The sequence below is a fragment of the Mirounga leonina genome, unplaced genomic scaffold (assembly GCF_011800145.1).
Source record: "Mirounga leonina isolate KUSES-001 unplaced genomic scaffold, KU_Mleo_1.0 Mir_366, whole genome shotgun sequence".
Classification (NCBI taxonomy): domain Eukaryota; kingdom Metazoa; phylum Chordata; class Mammalia; order Carnivora; family Phocidae; genus Mirounga; species Mirounga leonina.
Genome location: NW_023270709.1, coordinates 19162140 through 19178210, shown reverse-complemented (window position 1 = coordinate 19178210; position 16071 = coordinate 19162140). Strand labels below are relative to the sequence as shown.

The 16071-nt window shown below is 41.8% G+C and overlaps 1 protein-coding gene across 2 annotated transcripts; it reads right to left on the bottom strand.

Annotated features, from left to right (window-relative positions):
- Positions 1-263: 263 nt before the first annotated feature.
- Positions 264-10471, bottom strand: FAM8A1 (family with sequence similarity 8 member A1). Of its 2 annotated transcripts, none has more exons than XM_034985735.1 (5): positions 9677-10471; positions 8352-8472; positions 6399-6522; positions 5763-5888; positions 264-3803 (listed from the first exon to the last, which is right to left on the bottom strand). In XM_034985735.1, the coding sequence occupies exons 1-5, from the start codon at positions 10389-10391 to the stop codon at positions 3720-3722; spliced, it is 1170 nt and encodes a 389-aa protein (XP_034841626.1). In that variant the 5' UTR covers positions 10392-10471; the 3' UTR covers positions 264-3719. The 2 variants fall into 2 exon arrangements, with proteins under 2 accessions (XP_034841626.1, XP_034841625.1); XM_034985734.1 differs by having other exon boundaries at positions 5749-5888; positions 9677-10462.
- Positions 10472-16071: the final 5600 nt, after the last annotated feature.

Below are 16071 nucleotides of genomic sequence, written 5' to 3'. Positions count from 1 at the left end.
TGGTTAACCACTTTAAGGACAGGATTAGTTTAACATTAAGCAAAGTCACCTATGGGTAACTTCTGAGTGACGTGCTTAAAGAATATACCCCAAAAGGTAGACTTTTTTGGGGGAGGGTTAGACCTCTATTTCTGAAAGCACTCTAGTTGACTGCCATTCTCCTAAAGGCGGGGAACGTTAGAAAATTGTATTTGCAAGCAAGGGTTCCCTTAAGCAGAAGACTGTAGAGCAGATTTCAAATTAACAGTCAAAAAACAAAAGCATTGGTGATCAAGTATTTATTGAGACAAAGAATACAAACTGGCATACAAATTATTAAAAATAGAATGCTGAATTTTATTTATAGGCAGGCCATCAGATACTGTTTGTGGGTCAAGCCCTACTATAATGAACTGCGAGGATATATACATACATAGTTTGGAATGAGGAACTTCACCCAGACAAGCACATACTGGAAAGATGGTGGCCTTTGGTATAGGGGATGGGGAATGGCAAGTACTTGTCAGATTTCAGGAATACGGACTGCTGTTATTTGGGCCTATTCTTCAAAAGAAAACAATGGCCTGTTTTAATAGGGCTAAGTGTGGAATGAAAACATTTAATACCCCCCCCCCTCTCAAAAAGCCCACCACTGCCAAGTAGCAAGTAGTTTCAACTCCTTTCTCCTTTCATTTTGCCGGAAATACTGATGCGTAAGTAAGACACCCACACAAGTCACTTAAGGGAACAAGTCCTTTTAAAGCAGAGTTAAAACAACTTGTCATCTGAAGCAATAAACACTGAAGACTCAGTGTTACAATTTAGATAAAGGGGCCCTCAAGTATAATGTATGTTTTTTTTTCTAATCCTAAATCTCTGGGTAAAACTGGAAGGTAAATGTTTAGGTGGAAAGAAATGACTTCTGAGCCAGGGCGACACAAGCAGCAGCTGGGCGATACTTTAAAGGGTTGCTATCCCAAAAAGTGCTGGCTTTATTTTTATAGTCACAGCTTAGTCTAAAAATCAAGGCCTGCCATCCTCCCGTTTACTTCCCTAAGCCCGGCCTGGACATTAGCGCGTCAGACTTCTCTCAAGGTGCACCCGCCGCTCGAGCCGGCCGCCTGTAGTCCTGGGGACCGAGGTTTTCTAGATGCCCACGCTAACTGCCTGTTCTGTGGTTTTATTTAGGGCCCATTCACTGCAACAGTGTTCTTACTTGGCTTGACTTCTAATTTTTGTTCCCTTGTTACTTATCTTGTAAAAGTGATGAATAATGTTTGTAGTACTATGAAAACAACTTTCTTTTTGCCTTTTTAGGCTAGCGCTTCAGCATGGGAACTATACTTTGACACAGAAAATCAGCATTTCTATAAATGAAATATACTAAATAGAAAAGTGTTTTTGAAAAGACGGAGGCTCCACCCCTCACAACCCTAAGAGAAAACAAGTGACTCTCCCTTCTTCCCCATTGTTTTGTCATTTTCCCCCCAATGATTTGGAAATCAAACTCTCTTTTCCTAAGTGCCGAATTCAAAATACAAATACACTTGCATTTTGTTGTAAAGGCAAAGTAGTAATAATACTTACATTTTATAGGGCTGTATAACTTGGATCCTTAGAGGACTCTAAATGAACCTACATACAGATGGGATTCTGAGTAACTCCTAGAGCAAATGTGCAATATTCTAAGAAATTAAACTGGGCTACTTATTTGCTTTTGTTTGGCTATATAAATAACAGTAGCCTAGATGGTAAACCTTCCAATTATCTGAGAGGAAATTCTACATTAAAGATCTATTCCAGGGCTACATGGCTGATGGACACTTCAACTTGAATTCCCCATCAGTGGCAAAAAGAGTGTATCCACTAATGCTAATGTATACACTACTAAGTGGTAAGTTTATGTAACATTTCCTAATGTGTCTGTCTACTGTGAAGGGCCATAACACTTCAAATATCTTCCCAGGGGCTACAAGTAAATGATCTGTTGAGTACTTTGACACACTGAATAGGCTTTCAGTGATGTTGGATTTAATATAAAATTATTTTGAAAAACATGGCTTATGAAATTTTACAATAAAGAGGCATTAATAAGGACACTGTTAAGGTTTCTATGGCCATCAAATGTGAATATTTTCAGTTTTAAAGTCAAAGAAAAACCCACTTTACAAACTGATAGTGATAATAGACATGTCTTGCATTTGCTATTAAAGACCAAAAATAAAGTCCAGACTGATCTTTTAAGCAATCTAATTACAAAGTGTCCAAGACAGTTTAGTGTTTTTTGGGAAAACAATGTCAGGGTTGGAAAAAATGCCTAAGAAATAAAACTTTTCAGGTATACCTCAACACTGTTAACTGGGCCATTTAACAAAAGCATGCACACACATTTAAAACACTAAGCTTTGCTTCAGTAGAAGAATAAATTAAAATGGCAATTCACAAAGTGTTACGTTACTAGACAATTCCCTCAAAACATCATCCCCGGCAGGCCCAAAATAAGCTTTTGACCCAAAGAACTTAGAAAAATGTCTGGAAATGGTACTTGTCCTTGTTTTAGAAAGAATAGTTCATAATGGGAAAAATGCTAATATTTCACAGGCCACTAGTATTTTATCATGAAATACTAAGATTATTTACCTCCTTGATGTTTCAAAAGTCATGGAACTATATAAAAGATAAAAGGAAACTAGCTAGTATGTGACTACCTGGTGTAGAAATAGAAGGTACATTCAGGACACTGAATAGCACTAACACGTTTCCTCATGCCGCACACATACTGGCAAAATTGTTTTACAGTAAATATGCAACGACCTGATGAAGTCCTTTCACCCCACATACTTATAGTTTGATTTAGGGCACTAAAAACACTTGCACGTGAATTTCAACTTAAATTTACGGTGAAAATTTAGGTCCCCCCACCCCCCAAAGCAATCACTAACTTACCTTTTCTTTAAAAATAATCAATGATAATACAGCAATAGGACTTAATACTTTTTCATCATCATGCAAAACTTGCCCCCAAATACATGTTCGAACAGTAACAATACTTGTAAAGTGACATCATTCCCACAATACACTGTACTACGGATCTGAAAACTTCCGGTGAGGGAACTGCTAGGCCTGCCTCATCTGCTGCCCCTTTCTCTTGCAGCTAACTCACCTCCTCCTGGGGTGGGAGACAAATGGATTACCAAATTTGTGTTCCCACTCCCTCTCCCCAAAAGCAAAAACAACAATTTCCCCAAGAAGTGTTAAAAGATGAGTTAATGTGTTTACAAAACACAACTGACTTTTTCCATCATTTTGGGATAAACCAAAATAAATTTCTTAAAAGTTTCATCTGGAGATTTCACAGCTGAAAATGCTTTCAGCAAATTCTAAAGCCTTAGATCTTAAGAAAGTATATATTGTCCGTTGTTGATTATAAAACCACTTGCCTTCTTTTCGATCTAAAAATTTTTAACACTTGAATTTAACAGGTTTTTCTTCTGGAACAAAGTTCTTTGGCATTCAAGTAAAATCAATACTTTCAGAATAGTCACCTGCATCACCCTGGAGTGACTGCTTTAATTTCTAAATCATCAATTAGTGTAACCCAGGGATACTGATGGCCTTGATACATAATTTAGTCTTGTCGTTATTCCAGAGAGGATGGAATTCAGGGCTTTTTGGGGCATCATCTGACCCCATTTCTCTTTACCACAATGGTTCCTGCTACAATGTCATAGGCTGTTCGATTATGCTGAAAAAACAGCAGTGTGATGAAAGCAGGGAAAAAAGAAGCAATAGAAAAATTCTTGATCAAAGCTCGTATAGTAGACCTAAAAAATTAAGGCAAAAAATACCAGATAAATTACATACCAACCACTTAGGGATTACTACTATTGTACCAAGTTCAAAATACATATTTAAAACATACATTCAAAGTGTTGAGAGTTTTTACCTTCAATATCTGAGTTACTTTCAAGTAGCATTATATTCTGATCAAACCACCTGGGCTTGTTCTAAAGACATCATCAACGTAAGAGTAAGACTTCAGAACTTCCACATGAAAAGCACTAATGAATATTTCTTAGAATGTGAACTAAAGGTTTCCAGTATTTTCTCGGATATTTTGCTAGAAGAGTTAACTGTTCCCTTTACTTACCTTCTGTATAGTCACTCGTGTGTGTTTAGTACCTTCTACACTAATACGCTTACTGTAGTCCCCTTTTCTACCTTCTGTGAAGCTCTAACAGTTTAAATTACTGTGTATTCTTTCTTTGTGGGATGCTGTGATTAAAGAAAGCTTTAAAAAGCTTCCAAGCATAGCTCAGAATGGAGAATTATCCTACCAGTGTTAGATTTCTGCCCCTCCGCACACAGAAAGGCTACAAAAAAAGCACTGTGGCTGAGTGTGGCTCTGAATGCAGACTAGTTGGTTTCAGATCCATTTTCGACCACTCATTCATGCTCCACATCTGTAAAAAGGGGATAATGGTACCAATGGTACCTATCTTATTAGGTAATATGTATTGTTTTAATCAAGGCCTGTTATATAAGAGGTGCTCAATAAACAGCCCTTATTGACTCTCATTAAAAGTAGCAACCAGGATTATAATAATCACAAAACTGTAAGGAAATGTGAGGATATCTGCAAAATCGAGGCTTCCAGAGTCTCTCATATTTCTTTCTATACAACCCAGCTCTGAATCATTCAGGCAGCATTCCAGCCAGTATCTTGTTTTGCTCAACTAACTGCCACCTACTTAAGTCTCTACAACTCTCATTATCACTATTTGTACCTCCCCACAGAGCCACACGCCAATAGCTAGCCCTGAGTACTGCAGCATGACAAGCTCTCTCGTATCGCTTAAGAGCCAGAGCCGGGTGCATGCGTGCGTTATCAGCCCAAACTCTTACTGCCCATTCAGGATGGGATAATGACATGTATTATTACCAAATGGAAGCTGGAGGCTCAAGGCAGATTAGTAACTGGCCCAACAACCACCAACTTAGAGAATAATCGAACTGGGTACGGAGCACCAAAGCACTGATAAAGACAGCACCACCACCCAAACCCTGTCACGACTTTTATTCTGTAAAATGATTATCTTGAAATTGCATACTGAAGAGGGGTCTACAGTTCTACAACAATTGAAAACCTCAGTGCTCCATATCTACAATGGAATATTACTCAGCCATCAGAAAGGATGAATACCCAACGTTTACATCATCATGGATGGGACTGGAGGAGACTATGCTAAGTGAAATAAGTCAAGCAGAGAAAGTCAGTTATCATATGGTTTCACGTATTTGTGGAACATAAGGAAAAGCATGGAGCACATTAGGAGAAGGAAGGGAAAAATCAAGGGGGGGAAATCGGAGGGGAAGACGAACCATGAGAGACGATGGACTCCGAGAAACAGACTGAGGGTTCTAGAGGGGAGGGGGGTGGGGGGATGGGTTAGCCTGGTGATGGGTATTAAAGAGGGCACGTTCTGCATGGAGCACTGGGTGTTATACGCAAACAATGAATCACGGAACACTACATCAAAAATTAATGATGTAATGTAAAAAAAAAAAAAAAAGAACGAAAACCTCAAACTTTTCAGTTCTAAACATAATAAAGGTAGGTCTATTACATGCCATGAAGAAAAAAATACCAACATCCTAAAAATACTATATCAAATGGTATTACTTCTGAATAATATTGAATTGAACTCTACACTTAAAATTTACTATTTTCCTAAGTATGTAGTAAATTAAGCCAAGGAAAGAACTTACGTTGTGATGCTCACATTTGAGGAAGGAATCACTAGAACCCGACTCGGCGCAATAAGCACAGATGTATCACATGTCACCACTCGAAGGCCGAGCAGGAACTTCCCTGGGGTCGCTCCACCTGCTCCCCAAATGCAAATTATCTAAGGAAAGAGGGAGAATGTAAAAATAATTCACTAGCTCAACTCTACCAATTTTAAAGAGAAGTTTTTTGCCATGTTATTCATGTTTTAAAATTTTCAAGTTGAAAGAATCTCAGAGAATACTGACAGGTTAACGCTGTAAGGCTTCTCTGCAGGTCTCTTATGCCCTCAATACACCAGACGTCTACCACAGTATTTCTCTGTGACCCACTTTTTTTTTAAGCAAGTTGTTTCTATGGAAAAATACATTTCAAGTTCCACAACCAACTTGCAAGTGTATTTTTAGGCCGCAAGACTGAAATATATCACAAAGAAATTGTAAAATGTCACCACTCAGAAAGTTCTACTTTTTAACTTGAAGCTTATGTTAAAGAACATTTGGAAAAAATTAAAAAACAGAGATATTTGACAAAAACATGAATAATTATAAATTTCCATTACTTTTTGTGTTGGGCTGATCATCTAAAATGAGATTGTTAAACGTGAAAATTTGCTGAGTCAGTAGCTTACCTCATAGAAACAAACTAACAATCTGTATATAAGAGCCACAATCATCATTTTCTGCAAGTCTTCCATCGATGTGTCTTCATCTATTTCTTCTATTATATAATGCATAGCAAACTTGGAGATATCCCTACACAAAACAATAGTTTTGGGTTATAAAGAATTAGTTACCAGAGCAATTGCATTGGTATTTTTTCCATTACTGTCACAAACTTTAACTGAAATTCTAAACTAATCTTTAGGTTTCCACCCATTTAGTTTCACAAAACATTCATTAGCTTGTTCAACAAATAAGCAGCACTATTGTGAGCAGGCACTGTACTAGCCCCGGGGACTCAACCTGATCTCTGCTTTCATGGAGACTCTTACCTACTAGACAAAGCACAACAACAACTAAGTAATAATAAAGTGGGATGACGGTGATGATAGAGAACCATAGGATAGTAGGGAAACACATACCAGGTACATTTAACTTAAGGAGTGAAGCCTTCCCTCTCCATCCCATCTTGTGGATGAAGAGAAGTTAGCCAGACTAAGAAGGGGGAAGTTTCAGGAGGGAGAGACTAGCAAGAGAGAAAGGCTTGGAATGAGGCTGTGATGGAAGCTGTAAGCAGTATGGCATGGCTCAAATATTAAGTATAAAAGGTCATAGCAATTAAGAAATAAGAGCATCTGTTAATTGATATGAAGACAAGACTTTAACCTGATGGCAGTTAAGAAATCACTGAAGAGTTTTAAGGTGGGAGAGGGGCAGACTCAGAATTTATGATCTCTTTGATTTTAGATCAGAGACTGGACTGAGATAGAACAGGAGACGGGAAACTGAGATACCAGTTAGAAGACTTCTGCTATGATCCAGATGAGGGATGACAATCACTGGACTAGGAAGAAGCAGTGACGATGAAACAGTAAAGGGGAAATGGTCTGAGTTGAAGGCTATTCAGGAGCCTGAAAAGTAAGGAGCTGGTACCTGGCTGGCTGTGTGGGTGGTGGGAAAGAAAGGGAGAGACAGGGAGGAATCGCAGTAAAACTCGGGTTCCTGGCAAAGGCCCTGAAATTTTTTTTTTTTTAAAGATTTTATTTATTTATTTGAGAGAGAGAGAGAATGAGAGAGAGCAAGCACATGAGAGGGGGGAGGGTCAGAGGGAGAAGCAGACTCCCCGCCGAGCAGGGAGCCTGATGCTGGACTCGATCCCGGGACTCCAGGATCATGACCTGAGCCGAAGGCAGTCGCTTAACCAACTGAGCCACCCAGGCGCCCAAGGCCCTGAAATTTTACCAAAGGGTTTGTATCTTGACACTGACACTTATGACCTTTGTATTTATAAATTCTGAACTTAGCTTCTTGAAGTAAACCCTAACTTCAATCTACAAAAAGGAGGTATTAACCTCTACATCTCATACTGGTGATACAATTAAAGAATCCATATGAAGTGAGCTCAGTGCTCAGCATATAGAAAGGGCTTAGCAAATGATAACTGCTATATAATTATTAATATGAAAGGAGGATTATTCAAATAAACGGCTCACTTTGCAGTTCACTTGGGACTTGCCTCGTTGTGTAAGCAATCCCATTTGGAAATGCCCGTCTAATTGATTATCAACAGTTCATCTACCCAAAGCTCTTTATGTTTTTGTTTTTTACTCTGAACAGGATAGTGAGAGGGAAATTAATGCCTAGTCTAACAAAATGGTTGAATAAAAAAAAATCAAATGTTTACCTACTTTTGATAGGTGAGATTCCCACAGATCTTTCATAACTTATTAAGGGTTTTTCTCTTTTTTGTATTTATTTCTTAAAACCAAGAAATAAAATATGCCCAAGTCCTTATAGGAGCTCCCGATAGGAGAAATCGTGACACTGGCACACTGTCCATTTGCAGGCATGAAGAGAACTTCAGAAAACAAGATCTCTACACAGTAGACATTAAAACCTTTCTGCAAATAGCCTTAACTTACTTTATTCCACTGAGGTGCATAATACTTAAGACAATGGTTGCTTTTATAAAGAAGAGAATAAAGAAATCCACCATCTCTGCCATAAATCTGTGGGCCAAGGATGGAATAACATACTCTCTGCCTGTAAATTAAAAAAAAAAAGGTTAGGAAAACTACTCATTTCACATAAGCCTTGGAACCCAAGCTAGGTAATAAATGGAGAACACAAAGTCAAGGTATAACTTGCTAATAAAAAGAGAAGTTAAAACCTTGCAACAATTACTGGTATTGACTCCATCAATAGCACATGGTATTTATTCCACTATTTACTGAACAGTTTAAAGTTTGCTTTCACCCAATTACGGTTTAAAAAATAATTTCAGTAGATATTAAATTATTTAAGGCACTCAATACATTTCATTAGGGACTCAAAAGCGTATCCTGGTGATCACAAGCCTCTGACACAAAATTAAACATTTTTTAGTAAAAACCAAGGTTAAGTATAGACAATTACTAGTACAAAGTAAATAACCTGTTCCTCATTTTACCGCCTCTTCATTTAGTTTGCCTTGCTTTTCTATGTAATAAATCCAGTGATTATCAATCTGACCTCTTAAGTTCTGAATGGGATCAAATTGAGGAAAACTACTTCTTGTCTCATATATGTGGCTGAACAAAGTAAACAAAAAGTCTAATAAACTAAAAAATGTAACTAGGACAAAATACTCTAATTCCCATCCAGAAGTAAACAGACAATATTACAAAGAACATTCCCTTAGAGCTCAGAGGTTCGTAACTCCACCTGCTTTCACGTAAATCTCCTTTTATATCCGGCAGTTTCATTGCTCCTAATACACAGGTAATGTCTACTTATCCTATCAATTACTTACTAGAGATACTACTATATATCATCATGCATCCTATCATCCACAATAAACCCACGTCTGGATTGTTCCCCGCACTACCCGCACCCCCCACGCCGAGCCGGCCGTCAAAGCGGCTTTGCCCCGTGAGGATGGAGCTCTGGATCTCCGTCTCCACGGCACGGAGATCAAGAGGCGAGCCCGGGGAGCAACGATTTCCCTACACATGGAGACGGCCAGTCCCAGGAGTAAGGGAATCCGTTCGGAGGGCCGGGTCTAAAGGAAAAAGAAACCGTGCCGCCTCGCCGCACACTCCGGGGAATTTAGGGCCTGGGCAAACGACAGCTGAAGGACGCAGAGAAACACCCAATCTGCGCAGCAGCGTGGTTACCGGAGGAGAAAGTGTGCCTGCTCTAGGCACCAGCGAGCTCCCCCAAGACCCTTTCGCTCCGCCCCGCCTCCCCTCTCCGTCGCGCTTCTCACCTGCCTGCCGCCCGGTCTCGCTCGGGGTGCGCGAAGGGGCGCCGGATCCCACCCTGCTCACTGGGGTTGCCCGGACGGATCCCTGCGCGTGCGGAGCCCGGCCTCCCGGGCCCGCGACCGGAGCAGCGGGGGTGACGCCGGTAGCCGCTCCCGGGTCCGGCCCGGCGGCCGCGGCGCTCAGGAAGTAGAAGGGGTTGTAATAGCCCAGCTGGAGGGGCGGCGGCGCCGCGGCCTGGGGGGCGGGGGCGCCACCGCCCGAGGGGTAGCTCGGCGGGGGCGGCTGGGGGCTGCAGTAGGCGGGGAAGGCGGCCAGGCCGCTGTGCCAGGTGAGGTAGCCGCAGTAGGACTGCCACAGCCACTCGTGCACCTGCCGGGAATACTCGCGGGCGCTCAGCCGCGCCGGCCTGTCTCGCGGCGCGGCGGCCTCGGGCGCCTCGCCGCCTGCCGGCTCCTGCGGCCCCGCACTGGAGCCGGGGGCCGTCTCCCCGCGCCGCCCGGGCTCGCCGGGCGGCCCCGACTCCTCAGCGGCGACCGCGGCGGGCGCGAGGCCCGGGGCGGGGGGCCGGCCCGGGGCCTGGGGTTCGGCCTGCGGCCCGTCCCGGGGGCGTAGGGCGGCGGCGGGAGAGCCTCCCAGGGAAGGGACGGGCTCGGGGTCCCCTCCGCCGTCGTCCTGCCCAGGAGGGCGGCCTCGGACTTCCTCCGGCCCCTCTGCCATCGTCGCCTCAGCAGCACCCTCGGCGGTCCTGTCACTGCGCCGTCTCCCGGCCCCACTAGCCCCTCCCCAACGGCCCGGTCGCCACCGCAGCAGCCGCAGGCGTCAACAATCCGCCACCGGAAGCGGAAACCCCGCCTCTCCCCGGCGTCGCCGGCCGCGGGGCGGAGCGGGGGGGGGGAGGCGTGGAAGAGGGGGCTGCGTGCTCCGGCGCGGGCGGCGGGCGGCGGCGGTCTCGGCTGCCGGGAGCGCTTGGCTTGTCGGTGGTCGGGACCACGCTGCCCGCTCCCCCGCCACCTCTCACGGTCTCAGGGAAGTCTAAGGCCCGTGGCTTCCCCACGTCATCCCCTGGGAGGTGGACTCAGGCTGTCCCAGGAGAAATTGCGGACAGAGGAAGAGGATTTCCGAGAGAGATCCCGGGTCCCGGGTTTCCATTACCGAGCCGCGACTGGTTGGGTCCCCAGGCACAGGGCTTGTTCCTGATTTCCGCCTGCATTCATTCCAGTTAATTCGTGCTTGGCCATATGTACTCAAGAGAGTGACACAAGACCTGTCCCTTTAAGGGGATAAGAAATTAATAACCAAATTACACAGAGCCGTACATCAAGGTAGTATGGCTCAGCTGCAGGGATTTTCAGTGTAAAAGACGGGAAGAGGCATTATAGGGATTATGTTGATTTAAGATCTAGACTCTGTCCTTATCTGTGTCGCTAAAACCTTACTTTCCACCGCTGTAGGCTCCAGCAAAACTGCCTTTCCTCACGCCGTCATCTCAGCCCTTGGTGTCTGTTCCTTTATTTTCTGTTAAGGCAAGACCTGTACGTATCCCAGGGCTTTGGAGGCTTCTCTGAATGCTCCGGCCCAGGCATGATTTCCCCTCCCTCTGAACTATATCAGCACCTTATATCTTTATATTTTAATATACTTCCGTATGTCATAAAGTTGATGAAGTGATAGGAGTATGTTTTTGTATCGTGGTACCATACTGAAGACCTTCAGGGGCTAAGTACTGTGGTTGCACTTGTTACTGGTGATGTCCAGAATCATTCTTGACTTTGCTCTGGGAGCTAGAATTATAAAAGGTGTGACTTTTGCCCTTAAGAAGTTCAGGAGTTCATTTGATTAAAGGATGTTTCATGAAACACTTGACCTATTTAAGACAGTATGAGTATGATAAGAATCCAAAATAAGGGAAGCATCGTGGGGGTCTATAGCAAGGTTGCCCTTAACAAATTTCGTTTTAAGAATTGTGAGGAAGGTGTAACATTTAAACAAATAAGCGTTCCAAGTTTGGAGGGTTCTGGGAGTGGGGTGGCAGGAGAAGCAGGAAGAAATGAAGATGATATGGAATGAGTGTGAAATATTGCAGTTATTACAGGCATGGACTTTGTTTTGAATATCATTGAGCAGGGAACCTGACTCGGGGCTCGATCCCAGGATTCTGGGATCATGACCTGGCACAGTGCCACCCACATAGTAGACATTTATAGTAATCAACTCTTGGTTGCAGTTGGCTTGTAACTGATTTAAGAGAGAAAAAAGTAAGTGAATTTATTGACTTGCATAACTAAAAAAGTTCAGGGGTAGTTTAGGTTTGAAGGATATCTGGTTACAGGTGATTACTTCTGGAATCACCTCTTTGTTGGTTTCTTTTCTGACTTGCCTTTTGAGGAAAGTGTTTCTGTTTCAGTGATTTAAAAAAAGAATTCTAACTGAGTTGAACAAAAAAAATTTTTGCCTATGTAAATCAACAAGTTCAGGGCTTCTACATAATATGAGAATATTCAACAGGATATCTAATAGGCATCCCAAAACAGAGAAGAGAAGAGAGGCAAAATTCAAAGCAATAATGGCTTTATTATTCTAAATCTAAAGTGTATACAGGTACACTTTAGATAGAAAGAACGAGTCTTGAGAAAATAACATATACATCATGATGGATTTAAGCAAAGAAAAGTTTAGTGATCTTAATAGTATCAAAACATAAACTGTTGACAAAGAAATGACATTTAGCCTGGAAGCCAAGTTTTCAAAAGTAAAAATAGGTGCTGAAGAGAGTAGAGTGAATATATATATAGTACTGAGGAGAAATTACAACCTAGAATGTTATAACCAAGTAAACAATCACTCAAGAATGAAGATGTGATGTAATGCACTATGCCAATCCAAATAACATTCTGATCAACCCCAGCCCCTTTCCATCACATTCAGCTAAGGATTGAAGTCTCAGGGATGTAGAAAGAGAAGTATTTATGACTCAAAAATATAAATGGATTCTGGAAAGATGGTAGTACATGAGTTTTGAATCTCCCTGGATCCCTACAAAGAAACAGACTAGATAGTGAAACCAAAAATGCATGAAACATTTACAGCAAAACTAATTGAAAGATAATACCACAGACCCCAAAATGTAAGAGGATGAGGTCAAACCACAAATGCAAAACATGCACAGTGTCATTGCCCAAAAAATCGGATCAAAATTGTAAAGATGTTAAAATGATAAACGAAAGAGCAAAATAAGTCAGGGTAAGAACTCAGAAATGAAGTAATAGAACTTGGGGAAGAATTAGAAATTAAAAAAAAAAAATAATATTTGAAAAGAAAACTAGGAGGAACACAGGAGTAAACAAACACAACAGATAGTGTCCAAAGAGAACTAGAATTTGAAAATGAGATTTTTTTAAGTCCAAAAGAAATTTAGAGAAAGAAATGATTTTACAGAAATGATGGACACTGAAGATTGGCAAAGAAGATCCAATGTATGGGTAAAGAAGCCCTGATAAAGAACACCAAAGCCAGTTACAGAACAAATACAACACATGCTAATTTAAGAGAACTTTTCCTGAAATACAAATATATTTTTGTATTTGTATATTCACATATGTACCATAATATATATTCCTATGTATATTCACATATATTTTTAAAACCTCATATTGAAAGAGCATACTGTGAAAACAATGAATAACAAAGGTGTATCCTAGTAAAAATTACTAGACTTTACATTTTGGTCATTTAAGCCAACAGTTTTTTTTTTTTTTAAGATTTTATTTATTTGACAGAGAGAGAGAACAAGCAGGGGGAGCGGCAGGCAGAGGGAGAGGGAGACACAGGCTCCCCACTGAGCAGGGAACCTGACTCGGGGCTCGATCCCAGGATTCTGGGATCATGACCTGAGCCAAAGGCAGGCACTGAGCCAACTGAGCCACCCAGGTGCCCCTAGGCCATCACTTATGAGAGGAAGAAAACTGGATTATCATAGGACTTCAACATTAACACTTCACACGAGAAGAAAATGGTGAAGCATTTAAAATACTCAAAGAAAATGAGAACCGAGGACTTTGTATCCAACAAAACTGACTTTCAAGTATAAAAACAGTCAATAAAAGCAGACAATGACAGAAGGACGGTGGTGAGCATTAAATCTTTAATTACATGTAGCGCTAAGACTGAATGAGGGCGTGTTTCAGTCAGGGTACAGTCAAGCGACAGAAACCACAGAGTAATTTAAACGGAGAACATTTGCTCTAAAGCACTGTTAATGGAATTGGAGTGAAATGAAGTTGGCGAGTAAGAGGCAAAGAGAACCACTACGTAGGAGCAGTAGATCTGGGGAGCAGACACCGCTCCCAGCACTGAAACTGAGTGGCCAAGGAAGAGCTCCTCACCCCCACACCCACCCTGGGGCTGAGGTCTGGACCTGGTTGGAGAGGACATGACTGTGGCTCACTGCGGACCCAAGTTCACTGAAGTGTGGCCTCCGTGGGACTTGTTAGAAATCCTCTCTCTCTCGAGTGTGTGAGGAGGCTGTCCACAGGGTGGCTTATCTCAGGTGCCCTATCTCAGAATTCACTACAAAGTATCCAGAGAAACTGCAGGTGCCTTCCTTGCCTGCAGCTCGCCACTCTGAAGCCACCCAAGAAAGGGTGTGGCGGGGGAAGTGGCCTGGGCAGTTGCCGCGTGTTTGCTGGCCACCGGGTAGTACTACGAGGAGCCGTGCCCTCCGCAGGAGTCCAAGGGGGTAAGCACGTGAAAACCAGGAAGGGAAGCCTCTTCCTCCCCCCATGGCCCTCCAGTGCCCTCTACTAACCAAACCTAACATCTGATCAACTGGCATGGAAGAAGTATTTACAGAGTTCAGCTCCATTACTGCAGAGCAAGGGAAGATTTGGGAGCTGAGAGTCCATAAACAGACATCTAATACGGGGTTAAAAGAGAGTATCATCTGAGATGGATTTATATTCTGAAATACTGATAAAAAATTACTGTAAAACTGGAGGGGAGTATGGAGAGAACATAGGCAAAAAAATTTAAACTTTTCAGTGTGATGGTAATTTTTGTATTTTGAGGATGTGTGTGTAATGTTGCATAAAATGAGTAATTATCATTAGTATGAACTTACCTGTCTGTTTGTCTGTCTGGTTTTCTGTTTTTTTTTTTTTTTTTTTTTCAGTAACAGTCATTGTCCGATCAAGTGTCTGGATCTGCCAATTTGTAGGAAACAAAAGACAAAAAAGCATATTGAAACACTCCGTTGGTGTCCAATCTGCAGAATCCAGGCAGAGGAACCTTACAAGTCAAACCGCTGAGTTCATCAATAGATACATTGTAGGAAAAAGAAAAGAATGGGGAGAACCATTAGATTAAAGGAAACTTAAAGGTACCCAATTAAGGAAAAGAGCAAGACTAAATTATAATGTCTAGGGGGATACACTTAAAGAAATACCAAAAAAGTGATCAAAGTCAAGGTAGTGATTACTTTGGGGAGAGGGAGGGGCTCGTGATTGGGAGACAGCCTTCTGGTGTGGCTGACAAAATTCTGTTTCTTGATTTGGGAAGTGATTACAAGGATGCTCCCCTTCTAATAAACCATCACATGGTTAAAGAAATTGACAGAAATGGAATTTTTTCATTCACACCTAAAGGGTATATATAAGGATATACTTCAGCAAGAAGGAAATGTAGCTCAGAAACAAGGAGGGCAATGTGAAAAAGAAATGGCTTTAAGAAAATTCAATCCTTGCACGGTCTAATTGCGCAGTTAAATGAGATTGAGAAAAATCCTCTTAAGCACAGTAAACTGACTCCATGTACTCAGCTCTTTTCCAGAACACCTACTGAAGTGAAACAAAGGAATAAATTTATAAACCTACAAGGTGGATGTAGTTTTGCAAGGTAGAAGGTCACTGACTTAAGGAGGAGAGGCTTGGAACTGGAGGTGTAAGGTACTCTGCATAGTGGAAGTGAAGCACAGTGCTGACAGGAAGAAGATTAAATAAAAGTTTTTATCAGTGACTCCTCATTCCCAATTTTCCCCCCAGCCCAGTTTTTTGAAATTCCCATCAGCTAAACCTGTGTCTCCCAAGCTAGATATTGGAGTATTCTTTTGAGAAATTAGATGGTCCCAGAGAAAGCCTCTATGTTGCCATTCACGGGTCCAAGAACAAAAAGTTTGGTTTGCCAACTTATCACTTTACCCCGAAACCTACCAGTAGATAGAAATAAGAGTAGAAGTTTAGGGAAAGACCTTTCCAAAACAAAAGTAAAATCTATTAATATGTTAGAGTTGTGGAGAATAAAATAGATGAACATTTGACAATTAAAAAAATCCAGTTGGTTAGGCATAAAACCAGACATTTTAAAAAGAAAGGCCATCTCTTTTTTTTTTGAAGATTTTATTTAT